Raw genomic sequence first — 21,821 nt, 5'->3', positions numbered from 1 at the left:
GGGAAAAAAAACCCACATTCACTCCAAGACTGGGCAAGTAACCTGGACAGACCACTACTAAGCTGTACCCTGAGTCTTCCTTATATAACTTCTTAATCCAAATTTTGCATAGAATTTAATAACCAACTAAAAAGGAGCCTGTAAGATGTGTCAAGCACCATCTCACAGATAACCCAGTAGAAATGTTCCCGCACATGCCGAGGTACATTGCATGTGCCAGCTCAAGGTGGGCTTCTTTTGCCTTTACACATTTCTCCAATGAATACATAACGCCTAATAAAAGTGCTCTTACCCTTACAGTATTTGTATTGTGACATCCAACTGCTCCTCATTTGCTTCTCCTATGACAGCCCCTTGTTAAGATTACAGTAGCAAGGGCAGGAGACATGTAGAAGTAGGCATTGCCTAACCTAAGTGCTCAGCAGCTGTTTAGCTTAGTACTAATTTCTTACTTCAGACTTTAGGCCTAAAGACCACTAGATTCACCCCCTTCATTGAGTTTTTGAAACACAGTGTTCTCTAGAACATGGGCATAGCTACACATAACAAAATTAAAGCCTTCTTCAGTGTATCTTCCATTCAGGTGGGTCCACAGCCAATACTGCTTGAGCAAGCAGTTCTGCAGGCAGCATATGGGTCATTTTGCCCTGTCCTGCTACGTACATAAAAGTGAACGCACCAGTACCTCATTCATACTTAGGCTTACACTACCAACAACATTGCTGCAGTTCCACAGGAGGGAAATCTCAAACACTGTGTCAGTCACAGACCTCTCAAGCACATCATTTATTTTTGGGGAAAGGGAATGGTTTCATGGTGAAGAATGACTAAGCCAACCATCATTCTTCAGTCACCGTGGTTGAATGGCAAATTCATCACTGTTGCCCAAGGATTGGCTGTAAAAGTTACTACCACATCAAGCTTTTTGACCTTGCTGCCTTCTGTTGGGAAGCTGCCTAGATATATCTACTACACACAGAAAACCAGCAAGAGCTTTTATGATGCTAGGGGATTATATCGAACCTGCTTTGATGCATATTCATAAATGTTTTTATTCTAACATGTTTGTGTAAGAAAATGCCAAATCATTTAGTCACAGATAATACGTCAGAGTACAGCTCATCTCTTAAGCGTGCCTTCTGTACTCCCCATTCCTAATTTTGCTGTTGCCTGACAATTTTCCTTTGCAACAGTTGCTAAGTAAAACATTCGCAATTCAGCTTACTACCACAACGGATACATGGTGATTGTTCCGAATGGTTACACAGTAAAACGCATGGCTGTTGAGTCTTGCTCATTTTTTGACCCACCCGGGTTTTTTTTTCAGATCTATGACACTCAGGATATTTTATTCTTTACCTAGGGAATACCTACTGCTGTACCAGGCGTGCATATAACTAGTAGATCCTGGATCCTGCATCATATTACATTAGGGAAAAGAAGAAAAACACTGACAAGAAATTGATAACCCAAACAGCAGGTCATGCAGTTTGTGCGCAATCAACAAATCCTCACTGCCATGGCAGAAGTCATCTGTTTTCTCAACTAAGGAATCTTCTGAGTGAGGCAAGGTGCGCAGAGATGACAGACAGTAGTGTTAGTTACCACACGGAAGTCAGATTACCCCTGGTATAAACAGCCAAGGAGCATTTATTGCCACTTGTATAAGATGACATAAAAACCTCATTCCAGCAATATGCATACAAAGTCTGTCAAACATCTACTGAAAACAAAAATATATCTTGCTAGTACCCTAAGACATCCACCACGAGCCTTCTAATTAGAGGAATTTGGGATTATTTCTGGAAGTTCAAGTAGCTTCTTGGTTCTCCTACTATAATCCAGGTCAGTGTCAGACCGATATAGAAAAACTAATTCAAGACAGATTCAAACTGCTACATTTTTAATACTTGTGGCTAAGAAACTGTACCATAGGTTTAGCAGTCACAGCTAGCACTCAGCAGAACAGGAAGCAGGAACTCCTCCTGAAGTACAAAAGAGTAAACAAAAGTCAACTTCGTTGACAAAAATAGGAGAGTCCTTGTGACATTACTAGCAGACACACAGACAGGTTTATTTCAAGCTTGCACTTAAACGAGGAAAGCTCTTGAAAGGGAATAGGAGAGGTTCCTAAGCACGTAAACCCCAATAACAAGCAGGATGGTCAAGATAAGTTGTTCTTCCATTAGCTTTGTCTTCATCACAGGGAGTGGAGGGAAATGTACACTTCTTCATCGAGTTATACAAACTTCATCCATAGATGATGATCAGACTTTTCAGATAAGATACAAAGAGTGTGATGGAAAAAGACCTTTGGAAACATGGGGGGGAAACAGACTTCTGCAATTCCTAAGAGATGATAGGAGCCTTCAGAAATGGCTTTGGAAATCAGCAGCAATGGCTGCCACATGTTGAAGGTCTAAGGAAGGCAAGGCAGGTCTTCACAAGTGAACTGGTACTAGACTGAAAAATGGAAAATCCCCGTGCTGTGGATGTGTATGTGCAGAGAGGAGTTTGTTAGGAGAGAGTAAGAAACAGAAGGATCTATCTGCCTTGTGCAGGGGGAGTAGTAAGAAGGTAAATCACAACCCTGCCTTGGGCCCCATGGAAGTTTCCTACAGTTATGCCCAATGCTGATAGCAAGAGTAAGCTATAGACTGTACTGCAAAATTACACCTTCCTTCTTGTCCAAAACCACACCTCAGAAACTAATTTGAATTTTATACTTGCTTCTTTCACCACCACTACTGCTTGTAGTTGGTACTGGTCAAATTACTCAGTAACACTCAACCAAATACTTATGCTGAGGGGCAAAATCCCATTTCCCAGACTGATCACTGTCAAGCCTAGATGCCTTCATGCACTGACCACAGACCAGGGCCCAGCCAGAACCTCCTTTGACAGGGATCAAGTTATTATGGAATAAGTTAATTCCTGGCAAAACTCCCCTGGCTTCAGGCTTAAACCAATGATAAATTCAGTCCAATTCAGTCTTTGTTCCTAAAATTGCCCATTTTCTGCTCCCCTCACAGCTCCCTCTGAGGGCTGTAGAGACAAGCAGGTCTCTGCAAGAGAGCTGATGGCAGGCTGCATAGCTTCACAGGAATACCAACATGGAACACATTGTTTGAGGGCCTTTGGTTAAGTGCTAATCTTCTTCTGGATTTGGATGTCAGCCCCCATTATGAGAAGTATACAGTAAACAGTACTGTGCATGTGATATGTGGGCTTAACCCTCTTCCTGCTGGCAACTGCATGTCAGCACAAAGTGGCACTGGGAACAGCAAAACTGTGCCTCCACAGACTGACTGGCCTTCTGTCTTCAGTTTAGTCCTTGCTGCTGTCTCCCTTGGAAAACCACATCCACACAGTAGGAAGGCTGCAGAGGGATGAACGTGATTTCCACCATAACCAGTCCCCTGGAAGTCTGCTTTATTCGGTGATCTACCCTGCTCTGACCCAAGCATATGGTTGGGCACCAGCCACAGCCTTGTCCAACAACAAAGCTGGTCTATGTGCAGCTTCACAGGGAAAATGGTATGGGTAATTAAGATCCTGCAGTGGGAACCTCAAGTTGATCTTGTCTGTGGGCCAGGAAGAAATAATCCCACTCCCAACATGCTAAATAACCAGCGGGTGGGCTTGAAGAGCAAGGGCACAGTTGTCCCAACCCTTTCCTCAGCAAGCAATCATGCAATTGTTACACACCGCAGTAGGTACTGGCCATTGCCCAGGGGCACTACAGCTGCTGCACAAGCATCCGGAGGAGCACACTGCATGCTGCGCTCCCACTGCTCCAGCTCCAACTGCTGCCGTGCGTGTTGGGCAGTTCTGACCACACAACCCTACACCAGCACCTAGTACAGCTTGGAAAGATAGCGTGACCTGCACCCGCAGGCTGGAAGACAGGTAAGTAGTAAATTTCAACCCCTCTCTCCCATGGGATCCTCTTTCCTTCCCTGGGATCAAATATCCTATAATCGAGGCACAAATGATCTAACCTTTGCAGGATTCTTCCTTCCTCTCATGCAGCCAGATAGCCACTGAGCATTGTGTTCATAAGTGAAACATTTTCTTCCTGCACGAATCAGGCAATCCAACTCATAAAGTGGAATTTTCACAGCATTAAGTCTGACCTGATACATCACAAGCCTAAGCTACACCTACGAGTGGCCCAGGACCCCCCTCCCCATCCTACCTCCTACATCCAGAGGAAGTTAGTCATTTCCACATCAGGTTGTCTCCCATGCCATGAGCTAGCCAGCTCATTTCTACAAGCAGGTAAGGTATTGTTAAGTGAATTAGAATCTATTTCTTCCCTTCCCAGCTGCCAAAACAGCTAAGCCTCTTGCACTGCCTAGCAGGCTACTCTCTAGCACTTTTTTTTTCCTGACTTCCTGATGCTCTGAACCCAACCCTGATAAGTTAAGAGTGTGTCTCCAGCTCTCCATGTGGTTTCTCTGTATTTAGGACTGCTATAGGCTGATCGCTACCCAGAAAGACTCAGCACAGAGCCCTGACATGCTCTTGCTGCAGACTTTGAACTACACTTTAAGTAACAGTTGGCAGAGCAATACAGGTTCATATGAACAGCGATCAGGGAGCAAAAGCAGATCAGATCCAAGCACTATGCATTTGCTACGGAATAAAGTACTAGGCACCCATCAGTGGGGCAGTTGCAGCAGAGCATTTTCTCACTGACAGAGGATTCACACTCAGCTCACTGTAGCAGCAGCCAGCCCTGTTGCATTATCGCAACAGGGGTGCATCAGCTCCCAGGCATGAGAAGCCAACCCACCACACAGCTCTTTGCTCCCAAAACTTCCTACAGCAGCCTTACCACTCTTTAAAGATGGGGATCAGACTACTGGTACCTGTTCATGGAAGAAGTCTGGTATTCTGCAAAGCAGCATGGCAAAGTCTTCAGATTTTGAGCTTTCAGACTTGGAGGGTTAAAGACTGCACTTGCTGAGCAGCTTTGTTGCCTGAAAGCCTCAGCAACTGTGTTTGTGTGAACTGCTCTGAGCTCTGGCAATCTCTGCAGGGCCTAAGAGGAGGCAGCCAATGTTCCTGCATAGGCAACAGAAGCAGCTTCTTTCCCAGCTCCACAGCTGCTCTGCAGCAGTTCTTTGACCAGCTATTAAGCACTCACTTCCAGGAGGCGGAAGACTGCATTGGACTTGAAAATGAGACAGAGGCCAAACCCCAGTTCAGGGCCAGTACTTGATGAACCAGGCAATGTGATGTTCAAAACACAGATCCAGTGACATTTATTTCCACAGCAAAAACAGTTAAGAGAGCTTTTCTCTTAGACTCTTTCCAGCTCTTTTCCATTCTTTTGCTGCTTCCTCACTGTGCGGAGCTTCTAGGTTTAACTCTTCTCCCTCTTATTGTTTTGGTTTTTTAAACACCAGTTAAGTTTTTTCATCTGGCTCACAGTTCATGTCCACAAGCAGTTATGCTGGAGCAATGTGGAGGCTGTGCCCTCAATGGAGGGCAGGAGCAGCTGGGGACACATATTTCCCAGGCAGCTATTGCTCATGTACTCCCTTACTCTATCAAGCTATAAGCATAGTCTCACTGCTTCCAACATTACTTGCTTGTGTCAGGCAGACTTCCATTCCTCCATTCCAAAACCCTTCTCTCCTAATCCCAGATACCTTGCATGGCTAGAGGTCATTTGAAGCTGCATTCCTACCTATGGAGAACTGGCAGACAGTTTACTCTTTTCACATGCAGACTAGAACTATCACCTGGTCTGAGCTGCAAAAATTCAAGGAATTTGGGCACGGCTTAAAGAAAGTGAGAAAGCATTGTTTCTGTTTCCAGCCTAGCAAAAGGTATTCAGAAGCCAGGAACAGAGGACAAACCTCAAGCCCCTTTGGCTGCTGGAGCCAGGTCCCCTCTGCATTTGCTGCAGCTCCAAATACCATGTTGCTGAGGGACTGATTTAATAGCTGGCATTGACCGCTTTATTGAGAAGCTGTCATTAAAGTGGGCAGCTGCACTCTGCACTCACCCTTCACTTCCTTCCCCCACTCATCTCCTTCTTCTCTTACCCTTAGGCTCAACAGGATCAACTCTGTCATCTGGCTGAAAACTGACTTTTCCACAGCATGTGCATGTACTGATCATGAATGTATCCAACTGAGAACAACTGACTGGTAAGCACAGTCAGACTGGTCCCAAGATTGTGAAACTACATCTGGAGGGAGTCTTGCCCAAAGTAAATGCATGAAGAGAGAACACTTAGTCCTTGTATATGCAAAAGTTAAATGAATTAGGTGCAAACGGTAAGATTTTGGCAGGTCTTTGGAATAACTAAGAACTGACAATTTGAATATACCTTATGTCACCCTCTGGCAAACTACCTAGAATACACTTTACAGACTGCAGTTACAATGCCTTTATTCACCCCTTTTGTAAGGCTGTAGAAGTTCACCAGCCAAAAAGCAGATGAGCACTACATAAAATACATTAAGACCTCTGGAGTATGTTATCCCCGACATACATAAATAAAATATTTTGCCCGCTCATATCTTCTTGGGAAAACAAAAAAGTATCAAATAGGGGGTAAATTAAGCCCCAGGCATGTCTAGATAATATTTCTATTCTCTTCTACTAAGATTGGAAGGGTTGTTGCCGTTCTGGTGCACTGCAACTTCATGACAAATAAGCACCCTTACAAAGCCTTGATAAGGGTTCACATGAGAAGTCGTCATAGGAGAATGTGACTTACCAATCCACCACACCAGGGAGGTCAGAGGGGAGCAGAAACACAAGCAAGTTTTGCCAGTGCCTCACTGTTACAGCATCAGGACAGCACTCGGACCCAGAGGCATGCTTATCCAAGGGACATCTCTCACTGCTTATCGCACCCTTTTCACTCACAAGTCTTTGCACTTTGGCTCAAGAGCTCTTCCTTTGGATGGGCCATGCAGACCAAATCCACACTGCAGCCTGAGTGTGCCCAGTGCAAGCACTCCCCTGCCTCAGGCCTGCCTGCTGCTGCTCCCCAGCTCAGCAGAGCCAGGCTTACTGAGTTAGGGACTGCGAGAGCCCATCACTAGCAGGGACTTCCAAATCAGCTCTAAAGGAAAGTGACACCACCAAAATAGTCTCCACATGAAAGAGATGAACATAATTATTAAAAACTTCTTAACAAAGTTTCAAAAGCTCTTTCTAGCATCACATCATTTCGTTAATGTATCGGAGCATGAAAGACAGCAAACCACCAAGGCAGAACAGCAATCTTCAATCCAAAGCATCACTGAACACAATGGCTGAGTAAGATAGTAACACAGATTTCCCCTCCCAGACCCTGTTAATGAAGGTGGGGCAAGGGAGAAGAAAATGGAGAACTTGTGATAGGGAAATATAGGTGGAAAAAAAGAGACATCAAGGAATACCACCAGAGGCTTTAAACTCAAAGCAAAAATCTAACAAAAAAACAGTATGCTGGTCATTTTATTCTCTTTGGCTATGCCAACAGCAGAAACTTGCAACAAAAAACTGCCGTACTACACCAGCAGAGTTGGACAGGTGTGGAGAAAGGGATCTCTGCACTTGCAATTTTCTAGCAGTATGCTGAAAGCAGACTTCTAAAGCTAAAGATAACAGAAATACACTAAGACCATTCTGAAGTGGTCTATTACTAGAGTTCATCCTGCAGAGAGAATGGGAAGCACTCAAGCAGGGTGTGCTGAGAGTGGCTGCACCAGCAACTGCAAATAATTTTTTGAGTCAAGTGGATTGTAAGCCAGTACCGCAAACAGGGAAGCAACTTCTATACGTAGCACAAGTGGTCTTAAGATAACACTTGAAAGTGGAAAAAAAAAAAATAGTCTATTTAAAATTAGTTACCATGTCTTTAGTGCTTCTGTCTGTCCAGCATCTGGGAACCACGCTCACAGATCAGAGCTATGCTGTGTGGTGTGCTGTACAAACACAGGGCAGAAACATTGCTCCTTTCCCCAAGTACCCTGCAGACTTTGAGCATGGCAACAGACTGCAGGAAGATGAAGACAGATGCAAAGGCAATGCGCAAGACAACAGGTAGACACTGCTCAGGACAACAAGAAGAGGTCTTGGCACATCATGGGGCCCATCACATTTTAATAGATCTCCGGCCACTAGTACTTAAGGACTTGCTCCTCACCTTACTGACTGACCACTCTGACCTACATGGCAACAAGTACATTTTCAATCTTTCATGTAGCTAAGTGACAACAGCAAATTTCTGGGGCAATAAAGTATATAGACAGCAGTAGCAGATGCTAACAGCATGCACCAGATCCAGAGAGGCAGGAACATCTCTCCTCTCCTACGCTAAATCCAGAGCACAAACTCATTCTCATCAGTTTCTTTATTCGTTTCACCCGCCAGGGGCCACGATGCAGACTGCACATCTTATGGTGTCTCTGTTGGCCAGCACTGCATAGGAATTAATGCTGGAAAAGCAGCATGATGATTGCTCAAGAGCAAAATGAAAACCCTTTGATTGGAGCGGGGTTTGAGGTGGGAGTGTGTTTTGGGTGGTTTTGTTTCATTTTAGTTTTTGGGGAGAGTGGTGGTGATGGTGGTGTTTGGTTGTTTGTTTCACTGTTTTGCTTGCTTTAAAACCACATTGTTCGGCCAAAATGACTTCATTTTTCTGACCCCATCACAGGCCGAATACTGCAAATACCCCACTCAGCTGCTGAGTACAGCATGTCTGTCAACTAATGGCTGGCAGCTGAGTATTTTACCTCTGCAGGGGTCTTTGCTTGTAGCAGTTGCATGTACTCACTCACCCTCGCCCCTTTTCATCCAGCTCTCCACTCTAAAAGCTGTCCACACTCATTCCTCACCAGAATCCTCCTCCACCCCAGAAGGGAGAGCCTAAGTTACAAGAAGCTTCATCTCTAGAGGTAAAACAGAGGAAGGCTGGCAATAAGTGTGCTGCTACTGGCCTCCTGTAAGGGTATGAAGTGGAGGGCAGGAGAAGCCTTCAGGAAAGCCAGTTTATTGCTCTCAAAAGAAGAAGCGGCTGAAGAACACTGCAGAAGGATGTGCCTGCTTGGAAACCCCAAGTTCTACAGAATGAATCTGCAGGGCCAGGAGCTGAGGTCTCTTGGCCTTGCTTACATAGTTCATTGTTTAGGGAGTGGGGTAGAGCACAGACACTGTGCAGAGGGACAACAGGGTATTCTGACAGCAAGAGGAGACATTGAGCCTGCTGCAACACAGGCATTTTCTATCATGTAATAAATCAAATATTAAATACTACCATATTACATCTTCAATGTCACCAGCTGCTCTGCAAGTTCCGCCCAACACCAGCGTCTTCTGACGCAGGTTGCAAAGAGAAAGCTCCTTTCGGACAAAAGGGCAACAGGAGATCACCATGAACCGGGCACACCAGCTCATCTCCATTGGGCTCCTGAGCTTCTCCCTGCTGTGGGCTACCTACCATCCCTTTTCCCTACCATCCAGGGCTTGGCATAAGAGGTAACATGACCTGTGGCCTGCGCCAGGTTTGCCCTGTGTCCCCTGCACTCACCTCTGGACCACCAGCAGTAATCGACTCTCACAGGACTACAGGCAAAAGTTGTTCAAGCTTTGCAAACATAGAGGATATTACACTTCAAGTGTTTTAGTTACTGTAAGCAGTTCACTAATTACAGCAGTAATGATTGGATTATGGTCAGTTAACAGCTTTAAAGAAACAAGCCATTATAGGGGGGGAGGTTAACACTTCTTTAGGTCTAGGATGGAAACAACTTTCAGCCATCCACCCTGTGGAAGGCTGTCAGTAGCTGGCTGGGTCACACACCATTTGCAACAGGCTGCAACAGCAAGGATCAGAGTGATGGGTCACTAAACGATACACTGGCACATGAAAATTAAGTGTTGGAGGAGGTGCGCTTGCAGGAACAGAGGGTCTTCTGTTCATATGCTGGCTGCATCAGCTCCAACACCTCTGCATGACTGGACTCAGAAGACAAGCTGCAGACAGGCATGCACATGCTAAGTTACTGACACAGTATCGTGCTTGTGATGGCTTTGCTTCAGCACGCAAGGAGTTGTGACTGCAGGCATTATAGAAACTCTTTAGCAGAGACCTGCTAGCTCCAACCAATCAGCTGAATACAAACATCCACAGTATCAGGAGTCAAAGACACTCATCAGAAAGAACAGCTATAAATTTCCTTTCACTAGCAATTGTTGCCAGCACCAGAAGGACCACAGCATCAGGCATTAGTCCCTTAGTTCCTTTAATAGCTAAAAATCCATACGAGGAACATGCATGGAGGCTCCCTGCACACCTCTCACACATCTCCTTCCACAGCATCTGACCGCAATTTTTGCAGAAAAGAAGTTGGACCAATGGACCCCTGCAACAAGTTCTATCCTAAGGTACAGAGGCAGCAACAAGGAAGACTGCCAGCTCTGGAAGATGAAGTTTTGTGTGACCATGCCTTTTCTGAGGAGGGCAATGGCTCCCAGATGCACAGCTTCCCCCTTAAAGGGCACCTTCTGCCCTGCAGCACCTTCCACAAAAGAAATATCCTATTTTACAGAAGTCCCTAGGGTGTTGAAACCACAATGAAGGGAACAATACTCATTCCCAGACGACTACCCCGATGGTACGGTCGGTAATATGTCCCTGCAGGTTGGGCAGCTCTGCCTAACCCAGGAAAGCCAACCACTTGCACCCCTGCCACCCGTTTGTTCCTCTCCACTCACCCTAGGAAAAGCAGGTCCCTAGACCCCTCGCCAGCCCTGATGCACAAGAGCCACCCCTTGGTGGTGACACCCCAACATCATGCTGCCTGTGCAAGCTCTTCAGTGCCTCCTCTCACTCTCTCCTCAGCAGTATCTTGCTCTGCTTGGTCTCCTTGTTCTCTTTGCACTTCAGAGGCCTTCAGCTGAGGACTGGCAGAAACTGAGTTTGGTATCGTTGGCTGGAGGGTGAGGATTTCTGGCAGGAGAAAACCAGTGGAGCTGGGCATCTTGCCCAGAGTGAGTTCACACTTGGCTCACCACAGCTGGAAATAGTCTCATCCCTGGCCAGAGCTCCCCAACAGCCCAACAAAACCCTCAGGAAACAGCAAGTTTCCACGCGTTAGCCATTTTGAAACAGACTGGTTCATGTTCCTGAACATACTCCCCCGCCCCCCGCTGCCCCCACCAAGCCTTCTCTGGGCAGCACAGCCATCTGCAAGAGCTACTGCCAAAAGTTGCTTGATGAGCACCGAGAGAGTGTAAGGTCTTGTTTTGTGCGTGGAGACAGGTGTGGCCAAGACCAACGCTTCCCGTGGAGACAGTCCTTCTGCACAGCAACACCGCGAGGAGAGCTAGAGGGAAGGCAGAGGCTTGAACAAATGTAGCCCCATGCTTCTCTTCCCATCACGCCCCTGAAGCTGAACTACTGCTCTCCCCTCGCTCATTGCTGGGAGATCTCCACATCTCCCAAACCAGGTAAGACATGTAAGAAACTCACTTGGAAGCAAAACTACGCTCAAAAAGCTAAAACTGCTTTTGACTGCAATTTAAAGTTATCCTTAGGAAATTATTTTCCATTATGATAAACCCTGGCATAGACGTGGTCTAAAGAGCTTTAAACAAAGCATCCTTTCTTTGGCACTGTTTAACAGTTAAGAAATTAACTTGCCTTTTTTTCCCCCCCACATGGGGAACCAAATTTTAATGATTTCTTGGGGATAATACATTTAAGTAGCAGAACTACCTAATCTAAACAAAGTGAGGGGGATCAACAGGTAAGTACACTGGATAGCAAGTGAAACTCAGCTGCTATAAAGCCAAGGAATCCGGCCAGGAAACAGGGCTCTGGGATGTACACATTACTTTCCATGATGAAGAAAAGAGCACTCAGCTGGGACGCAGAGACCATACATGGTTCTCTTGCTCTCCCTCATCTCACAGAGGCCTTTACAGGCTAGATCCTGGAGCAAAGACGTTACATCACAACTTCCATCTACAGCAGCGGCAAAGTTCAAGTGCTTAGCATCACACGCTGCAATGAGGAGTAGCAAGTGCCCTGGCTGCCTGATTCAAAAGCCATGGAGAGCTGGAGCCCTTCTGTTGCCAACTGGCTTTGGTTCAGCACCTCCATAAGATGGGAGAGTTGTCCTCAGTGTTGTAAAAGGAAGCATGAGTATTCTGCACAAAACTTCTGCAACCATACAGCACTCTGATTATGGAAGGTGCAGAGTGAACAGCTGCCCATCCACACTGTGCTGTGTGACACAGATATACAAGATTTCACAAGGGTCCTTCTGAAAATGAGAGCTACGCATAAGATGCATGAGCATAGCCCACCTGTGCTATCCAGAAGAGCAGGCCCTACACTGCAGTAATGTGCAGTCACTGGAAAGACAAGCAGGCTGTCAAATAAGCAACCGATAGATCAAGTCATCCCTGCCTTCCCATTGACCACATAAGCCATCTAAGTGGACGTGGAACAAGTGACTGCTTAAGAAGTCTACCCTGCAGCCTCATCTGCCTATCAACTATCCACACAGGAGTGTTTCCGTAAGACTGCCCAGAAGCCCTGGGTTCCTGGCATTCAGAAACCTACTTGAAACCACTCCAGCCTGAGCAACAGACAGGTGATATATGGAGACTGACATCAGTGGTGTCCACTGTACTGAGTGTTAATAGGAAAGACATGGCCTTTTCACCTGCCAGCACTTACCACCCTGGTTCTAATAGAATGGAAAGGCCATTTTTGCTGTAATTTCCCACACCATGGGGATGAACACATTTCCAGGAGGCTTTCAGTCTACATAGAATGACAAATCAAAGATTCATCTGGATGAGAGATCAAAATTCCCTGTTTATTCTTGCATACTTCAGCCCTGTCAGTAGGAGCTGTTTCAGTGCACGGAGGGTGAAGAAGGTCTCTGCAGAGCCTTGTTCATGTTGTAATGCTTCAAAGCAGCAACAGATTTGGAAGAATGAGAAGGTGGGACAACTGCAGGTAAAAGCCTGAGGTCAGCCAGCTGCAGTACTGGTACAAGGGTTTGCTCACAAAGGTCTGGCCCAGTCCCTGCCAACGGGATACACACATTGCCAGCTGGGCAGGAAAGGCACAACGACAGGAAACCAAAATGGGGAAAAAACGGTTCTGCTTTACTGCCTAATAGGGAGCCAAGAGGTTAAACTGGCACCAGGCCACACCACAAACATCCTATGACCAAGTTCTGCTCTCATGCAGTGAGGGAATGAGAGCATGGAAGGCAAAAGCAGGAGGGGAACAGGAAGCAAGCTTATTTTTGCTCATCATATTAATGCTAGGGGTTTTGCTCACTTCAGCGTCTTTTGGGTTGGCCCAAGAAGTCCCCAGTTCTGTCTCAGGGATCTGGGTGACTCTGCTGAGAATCTGTATGTCAGTCTCATGCATTGGGGTCAAAATAAAGCAGCGGGTGGCTCCACAGATATCAATAAAACGCTTTTCTGGCATGACTAGCACCAGACAGAAGGTCCTGCTACTGACAAGCCTATCTCACCACTCTACACCAACTCATCCCAACTGATCCAAGCTCTGTGTAACATAGGCTGTGTAACAGCCTCAAAATCCCAGAGCTAAGAGCAAATCATGCCTGTACAAAGAAAGGACTCTGCCTTTCGTGCTAAGATACTGTTTTTCCCACCTAGCAGTTGCCACATTTCCAGCTCAAAATGAACAGTTCACCTATGGCTTTGAGGGAATGAGAGGATTTTACATTGCTATACAAGATTTGTAGAAGTCATGCCAAGCATGTTCTTCATGGTAAACATCATCTTTCTAATAGCCACACAGAGCAAGAAATCAGTTTCATGTTCTTATCTAAAAGAAGGGTAAACTATGCTGTACTATCACCCACCCTCCTCAAACACCATTGCTTAGCGTGTATAAAATAGCTTTAAAAAAAAAATCACAGCAATACATCCAGCAAGCCCCTGGGGCAGACACAACACATAGAAGTGAGACCAGTCCACTTTAGGTGTTGTACTTAGTAGATTCCAAACATTTCCCCAAACAGGTCTCTGATCTCTTTTCTACAGTGACTGCTTTCTGCACCTCATTGTCAAAAAGAGCACAGTCAACCTCTGCTAGCATAAGCGCACCCCAGAGAACAGCCTAAGTGTCAGGCACAACAGTGATAATCCACAGGCAGCTGGAAAATGCTCTCAGTCCTTCCCCAGCAAAGCCGTGCATGTTTTTACCATCTCTGTCACTGCTGCTTGTGCCAACCGTAACAACTCCAGGCCAAAGTATTAAGTAGAACCCAGTGAGGCAGCACAGAAAAGCACACAGGCTCATTACCTGGCCAGGTAGGCCAGCTGAACCCTGCTACTCCTCCAGTTAAAAGTGCACGAGACACGTCAGGCAGCAGAACCGCACCTCTCACACAGCATACATGAGAAGAGCAAGGTTCCTACAGCAGAAGCAGCTGGGAGTGTATTACTGCCATTCATAGTGGTCACCTCAGTGCTGCGAAGAGCAGGTACCATTCAGTGGGTCTCCACTGTAACACCCATGTTGTGTTCATGAACACTTTTACTAAACAGGTTTACCAGCCCATATTCACAGAGCTACAATCCAGTTACACCTTAATTTCATAGCCAGACAACACCACCTCATACAAAAGCACCCAATTCCTTCTAAGGGGACAAGTTCTCAACAGACAGACAAGAAAACTGAAGTTTCCAAACAGCTTCTGCTTAAAGATGCCCTACATGGCACACCAGTCGCCCCAAGCTACGCCACTGAGCACTGAAAGAAATCAGGGAGGAAAACAGTGTTACCCGCTCCAGCTTTTGCTCTTATGTATGGCAAAAACATCATTACCAAATCACACACACAAGAATTTAAACTGGTTGCCTGAAGTAGTCAGCAAGAAATTCCCCAGACAGACACACTTTACACATCACTGGGCTGGTAGTTGGATGCCTTTGAGGTGTTTCACCCTTTCCTAGAGGATAAGGAGAAGAAACAGTTCAATCCAGTTTGGCAAGTGTCACGTTCTCATGAGTTGGTCCCTGGGATCTGTTATAGAGTCCGCCCAAAGAACACGCAGTCTCCTTTTTAACCCATGCCTGCTTTCTCCTTAGTTTTCCCCCTTAAATAGGATACTGAATAGGTGGGTAAGTCACTGCTAAGCGCACATGCCTCATCCATCATGCACCAAGAGGTTACAACGAATAATAATGTTCTTGTTAAAAAACCCACAAGTGCACATCCTGACGAAACCTGATCACAGAAACTATGAGGCAGCAAATAACTGATCTACAAAGTCAGATATTTCCAGAGCCCCCTGCAGCAACTTTTGAGTTCAATGTTTTGAAGAGCAAATATCTAGCAATAAGCTACCTATGTTAAACAACAAAAGCTCGATCTGAAAGAGGTAACTGATGACCTGTATTGCCTGCCTAATTGTAAAAGAGCAGCTGAACAAGCAGCCTTGCAAATTTCACCATTCTGCTTCTATACTGATACTGATCCGTATAAAATAATGCATAGAGGATCCTCAGGTGCATCAGGGCCACCTTCGGTACAGCACACCCACACTGTGAAGACCACACAAGGACCATCCCTTGCTATGGCCTATCAAGTACCATGCAGCATCATTCACACTGGGAACAAAGGGACCCAGTGCTATACACTGACCACCAGCACACATTTATTTACCCTACTGCTGAATTGATGATGGTACAAAAAGAAACCTCAACAAACTACAGATTGCACGTGGTGTCACCTCTGTGCAGGTTCACAGCAGCTACCACAACTGTAGCTTTCTGGAAATCTAGATAACCTTCTCAAAACAGACCCTGTCTGGACAAGAGGACTCTCAATCCAAGGTAAAGTGAAGCTGTGATTATGACTTTTAGTCACACTCAGACCACCTCATCTTAGCATGCTACCAGCAGGCTTGGAGGTGGGGTGTTTGCAAGAGGGACCTGGGCTCCGTTTAATGAATACTTTCTATCATTAACAACCCCACCTCAAACAGAGAGGTGGTTAGCACAGCAAATTTCATATCGTAACAAAAGCAGTAAGACTTTTTGGATGCAAACACAGGTAGGGCCACGAGACCCACGGATTTTCAGGTTATGGGATCACCCTTGTATTTATGTGTATCTACTTGCAGTGCATAGCACATGGTAGAGAGAGGTGTTCTGGGAAACTGTAATTTCTAACTTCATCAATAACCGTATTTAGTAAGTACTTCTTTAGGGCAGAAAAGGTACTCCTGAAGCCTGTGCTATCATTGCTTAAGCAGCACCATAAATATGAACAGTGCAGTTCTCTCAGCCAGATTGCCACAGACTGCCACATTGCCACAGAAATACTAACCTGGTGAAGCAAAGCAGCGCTAGATAAAGACAAGGCGCATTTATTGATTTTTTTAAATAAAGCATTATTATTGTTCCTTACAGCATTTCATTTGTATATGGCTGTCTTCTACATGCTGCAACTGAACACTGCTCCCTACTCATATTGTCAAGGTGGCAGCTGTTAGGTCAGAAAGCAACCTGACGTTTAAAGTTTTCTTCCCCAGCTCTACAGTTTGGACAAGTTGCTTCAGGCCAGATTTTAAAATAAACCCTGGATGAGATGCACCTTGAGCATGAAATGAGAGTGGCCAACAGCAGTGCCTGCTGCACACAGGGCCTGTGGGCTGGCCCCTACCAGCAACCCAAAGCAGTACCAGCTTCACCTCAATCTTATTCCTGACCCTCCCTGGGACAATTGCCTGCACGGCAACTGCAGGAGGTTGTCCTTCTCACTACCCTTTGCCTCACCTTTGACAACGAGACAGGCATGCTGAGCACGAAGTGTCTCACCCAGTCCCTCAAGGCCAAATCCAGTGCCTTCGCCAAAAGCCCCCAGGCAACTCAGGAAAAGTTTGAACACTACAGCTAGCCATTTGCCATCAAGAGGGAGAAATGTCCTTGTGGGCACAAGGGACAATCTCTTGGCCAGTAAACACGCAAATATGTACTTTTTACATGGCATCTCCACAGCTAGGTGAGACCATTGCAACGTCTTCCAGCAAGTTTTGCTTTGGAACACTGAGAAACAGCAGGATCAACCTTGTTATGCCTTGGCTAAGGCATATGCTATGTCTTGAGGGCTGACTGCAGACAGGAAAGAAGAGAGAAGAAAGAAAAGGCTATTAGAAGAAACTACTGAGAGGAGTTCAACAGTGCAAAAGGGAAAGTATTTTAATCCCCAGAAGAGACCCCCTGCTCCTGCACATAAAGCTGAGCAGAGGCTTATACCAATAGAGAAGCAGCTGAATTTGTTCTGTACGTTGTATTTGTTGTCGCTTACAAATAGCAATGCTGTGACGAGCTCTTTAAAACCTCTTAGAATCTGTTCTGATAGACATGAAAAACAGGCTTTGCGTGGAAAGCTGCTTCCTCCCAGAAGATGCTACTTTATCCCTACACTGTAAAACAGTAACTTCCTAGGAAGGAGCAGGTGGGAAGAGGTGTGAGACCAGTGTCCTTTCCCTGTATCATGTTCAAGAGGCCAAACTTCACCCTCTAAATATGAAATTCACCCTGCAGCTCATCTCTTTACCCATCTCAAAGCAGCTCATGAGTATGTACCTCAGGCACCAAACCAGACAGTAACAACTGCTGTATCTGTCTCTCAGTGTAGGTAGAAAATCTGCAAACCAGCTCGCAAAAACTCAGCAAACTTGTTTTCCTTACAGCTCACCTGTTGAGGTCATTACTAAAAATCAGCAGATCTTCCCACTTCTGACGCCTGCCATGAGCTCTGCTGAGCCCATGCAGCTGGGAGACAGGGAGCTGGATTCAATTCATCTGTGAGCAACATCTCTAGACTATTTGCTTCCCAACTCTCAATTTGTCCCAGCTGTGCAATGCCATGTAGGACAGCACTGTGACACAGCTATCCCCAGCCCACAGGGCCTTGCTGAACCAGGACATGAGGGGTTGGGTTGGAAACAGCCAGCAAGACATGGCCATTTCTCACACAGCCATTTGCTCACTGGGTTATTGGCCATGCCACCGCTTTAGACATGTTGTGCATTGGCAGGTGACTCCACCACCAGAGAAGGACACCAGAGAATGCCCTCCCATTCAGCAAGCTGGAGAGTGAAACTCAGCACATCAAATTCAACTGGTAGCAGTTGACCATCAAAAGAAATTGGCTTCGATTATTTTGAAGCAGATGTGTTAATTCCTTAAAACTCCCTGTTGGATTCTCCCCTCCTCTGCACAAGTAACCCAAGTTAACAGAGTAGCTCTCTGTCCCCCTCTTGTGATTAGGACCAAGAGGACTTAAAATCTCCTTGGAAGGAGGTAATATTAAAAAAAAGCATGGTCTTTAGGGCACATACCACAGCTTGGGTTTTGGGACTTCTTTTTAAGCCAAAGGTTCAACTTCTGCTTCTGACAAATCAGTGTCCCACTACATATACAATATTTCCCCTCACTCCACACCGTGGGGTTTTTTTGCCTTTCATGGTATGACAATCATTTCCCCTCATAGCCTGTGAGCAATACTGCCCATCTCGCTCTGGGCCCCACTGACTGTTTCTAGATGTATTAGCCAGATATGGGAGTATGACTGGAGATACTGATCACAGCCAGGCATACCTTTTCAAAAAAGGAAGAATCTTCTCTCCTCAAAGGAGTAGAGCCCCATCTTCAGATAAGCCATCCAGCACTCACATCCCAAACCAAGATTACATTCCACTCTTTCTCCTTTGTTGAAAAGTAAGTTCACACGCCATCAACTCTTTCTCCATTAAATGCCCTTGTTTGTGTGCTTCAATTCCCATGCTGTCTACTCTCAACACCCAAGTCCCTCCAAGCAAGGAAACTGAGGAAACTGCTGACAGCAGCTCTATGGCTATCACCTTCAATTAACTCATCAGACTCCAGGGGAAAGACTTCTCAGTGGCACCATCTCAGACAGAACCTGAAAACCCTTCATCTGAAAGCAAAGGGGCTAAAGAGGAAGAGTCTTCTCACTGGTGTGCCCTCCTTCCCAAGTTGCTTCCAGCTCCCTACAGGAAGCCTCAGGCTATCGGGCTACTTTATGTATATTAATATATCATCTACGCATAAAGCAGCAATATCCACCCCTCTAGCACGGAAGGTTTGTGGATTCTCCTGCCTGCTCTCAGCTCAGGCAGAGCAAGGCACGATCCAAAACGCGAGCCCAGAGAACAGAAGCGACTGGCTGGGAAAAGCGGCGGGAGCCTGCTGCACGCCGAGGTGCCCCTGCCATGTTAGCATGAGGGGTGGTTCAAATTCTGCTTTATTGTTGCCCGATGAAGTGACTAAAACGGAAATGTTTCGGGGATTAAGATTCCAGAGTGATCTAATACAGGACGCTTTTAGTTTAAAGGAGGAGGAGGAGGAAAAAAAAATATATAACTGAGGAGCGGCGAGGCTGGAGCTCCTTCTGAGCACCCCTCCCCACCGCCACCCTTTCGGTTTAAAAAAAAAGGCTGAATGTTACCATTTTTGGACATGAGCTCCGCGCAAGCCCTGCCCTAAACCACACCATTCAAACGAGGAGCCAGTTACCGTCCCGCCGCCGGGCCGGCGGGTCCGGGCCGCGGGCAGCGGGGCGGCCGGCGGGGACTGCGGGGGGGGCCCGCCACAGCCCCCCGGGCTCCCCGCTCCGCCTGGGCGCACCTGCGGACCGGGTGCCGGTGACTGGGGGGACATCTGTTGCTGCGGAGGGACCTGCCGCGACACCTCGCTCCCCGCCCCGCCATCACCTGCGCGCTCCACCCGCCCCCACGGCCCCCGCCGGTTCGCCTCGCCTCGCCACGCCACGCCGCGCCAGCCAGGCGCGCACCGGCCCCGCTGCGGACGATTAGGGCGGCGGGGCCGAGCCTCGGCGGCCCCGTCGCGCGTGTGTGTGCGAGGGGAGAGCAAGGGGGTGCGCTCACCTTCCTCTGCTGCTTCTCCCAGGCCGGGTCGAGGAGCAGGTCCCGGTCCCAGTCTTCCTCCGGCTGCATGTAGTCGTTGGTCTGCTGATCGTAGTGATCCATGGCTGCCTCGGTAGCCTGTGCCCGACCCTGTTCCGTCCGTCCCAGAGGGCTGCCCGCTGTCCCCGGCCCCGCGGCCGCTCAGCCCGAGCAGGCGGCGGCGCCCGCTTCTACGTCTCCGCCCGCTCCAACGTCTCCGCCTCGGCCGCGCTCAGCACCGCGGGGGCGGGACGCACCGCCCGACCCCCGCCCCGGGCCCGCTCCCGCGCCTCTCATTGGCTGGGACTCGCGGCCGAGCTTGCAGCTCCCAGCGACAGCGTCTCGCTCATTGCACCCTCTACGCGTCCGTCACGGTACCTGGCCGCCGCGATAGGCGGGATGCGGCCGATTAGCCTCGCCCCCAGCCCCCCTGCATCGCCCGGCACCTCTCCCGCGGCGGCGGCGGAGGGCGGGCGGGCCGAGGCGTGGCGGGGCCGTAACCCGGCGGGCCGAGGCGGTGCGGGGAAGCTCAGTGCTGCTTTCAGCTCATTCTCCTCTCAGCGGCTTGGCGGTAGGACGGAGTGTACCGGGAGCGGGCCCCTCACAGATCCGCCCTCGCGGGCTGAGCGGTGCGGGTCAGGGCAGCGGTTTGTCTCAGGAAGGTGTTTCCGTGTGACACGGCTGGTGGCTCATCCTCCCGGCCCCGCAGTGAGGGTGCTCGGCCACAGCTCTACTGTCCTGCCACCACCCCCCTCCAGATACGGCTTCCTCGTGGGTTCGCACAGGTGTGCCCGCACCTACGGTGCCAAAAAATAGCAGTTTTGTCTTGCTGCTGACTGGTGAGCGCGGGTCACGGTCAGGATTGCCAGCACTGGCGGCCAAGGCTTCGCACCCGCGGTCAACAGCTGCAGTCGTGTGGCGCCACAGCCACCCAGCGTGACCCCTGCACCCTGCTGCGCCAGCTCTCCTGACACACCTGCTGCTTGCGGCCCACAAATGTCCTGTTTAACAAGAAAACGCTAAGTTAGAGTGCATTTGGTTCATCTAGCAGCTTCCCAGGAGAGAAATATAAACCACTAAGGACTGCAATGGTGCGCAAATGTTTGACGTGAGTTTCTGACAGTTAAACCAGCAGAGGAGGGAAAAATATGGCAATAGTGTTATTAGTCTCACTGAGAAGCAGGATGGTATCTCCCACAAAAGTGAGAGAGAGCCCAAAAAAATGCCGCTTCATGATACCATACAGGGCAGAGCAAACCTGTGTCCCAGTTCATCCAGATTCAGGGAAAACGAGGTTTGTGGTCCATGAATGTGAGGGAAGGGGATCCAGAGAATGGACAGGAGTGATACGGTGAAGCACCAGGATGAAGTGAGCAGAAATGGTCAACACTGTGCAGGATTTAACCTCAAATTACACTAGTGAGCTTCTCTTCCAAAAGAGAGGAATTTGTTTTCCGCTTCTTGCAAACACTGGAGGTGAAGTTGGATATATTCTTTTACTTCTTGACATAAATGACAGCATAGAAGATAACTGACAGATGTTCTGTATGGTATTCTGTCTTCATGTGTCATGTGATGCTCCTTGTGTATGCTTTCAGACATCGTAAACACAAATATAATGATCAAAGCCGCACTGCACTGTTCAGAGACTGTTGTGTTTATACTGCCATGAGTTGCTCAGGGTAAAAAGATTCTTTAAATATGTAGGAGCAGTAATATCCCTGACCTTCAAAAGCAATGCAAGAGGTTTCCCTTTCAAGAACATTTGGGAAATGGGGCCACTCAGGGAATCCTGGGTCAGGGAACCCAGATCTGAGAAATCCAGGTCTACCAGGCACTTCGGAAAACCTCCTGGATGCACTTCATGAT

The 21,821-nt window shown here is 47.6% G+C and overlaps 1 protein-coding gene across 6 annotated transcripts in view; it reads right to left on the bottom strand.

Moving 5' to 3' along the window:
• The window catches only part of ACTN1 (actinin alpha 1), an 89,451-nt gene extending 69,260 nt beyond the window's left edge, over positions 1-20,191 (bottom strand). For all 6 annotated transcript variants that reach the window (XM_065840262.2, XM_065840257.2, XM_065840259.2 and 3 more), the window contains exon 1: positions 19,935-20,191. In XM_065840262.2, the coding sequence (XP_065696334.1) occupies positions 19,935-20,036 (102 nt within the window). In that variant the 5' untranslated portion in view covers positions 20,037-20,191. The remainder of the gene's footprint in view (positions 1-19,934) is intronic.
• Between the last annotated feature and the right edge of the window lie 1,630 nt (positions 20,192-21,821).

The sequence above is a fragment of the Patagioenas fasciata genome, chromosome 5 (genome assembly GCF_037038585.1).
Source record: "Patagioenas fasciata isolate bPatFas1 chromosome 5, bPatFas1.hap1, whole genome shotgun sequence".
Taxonomy (NCBI): domain Eukaryota; kingdom Metazoa; phylum Chordata; class Aves; order Columbiformes; family Columbidae; genus Patagioenas; species Patagioenas fasciata.
Note: the sequence above shows the minus strand (reverse complement) of the source record. Positions and strands in the feature narration are given on the sequence as shown.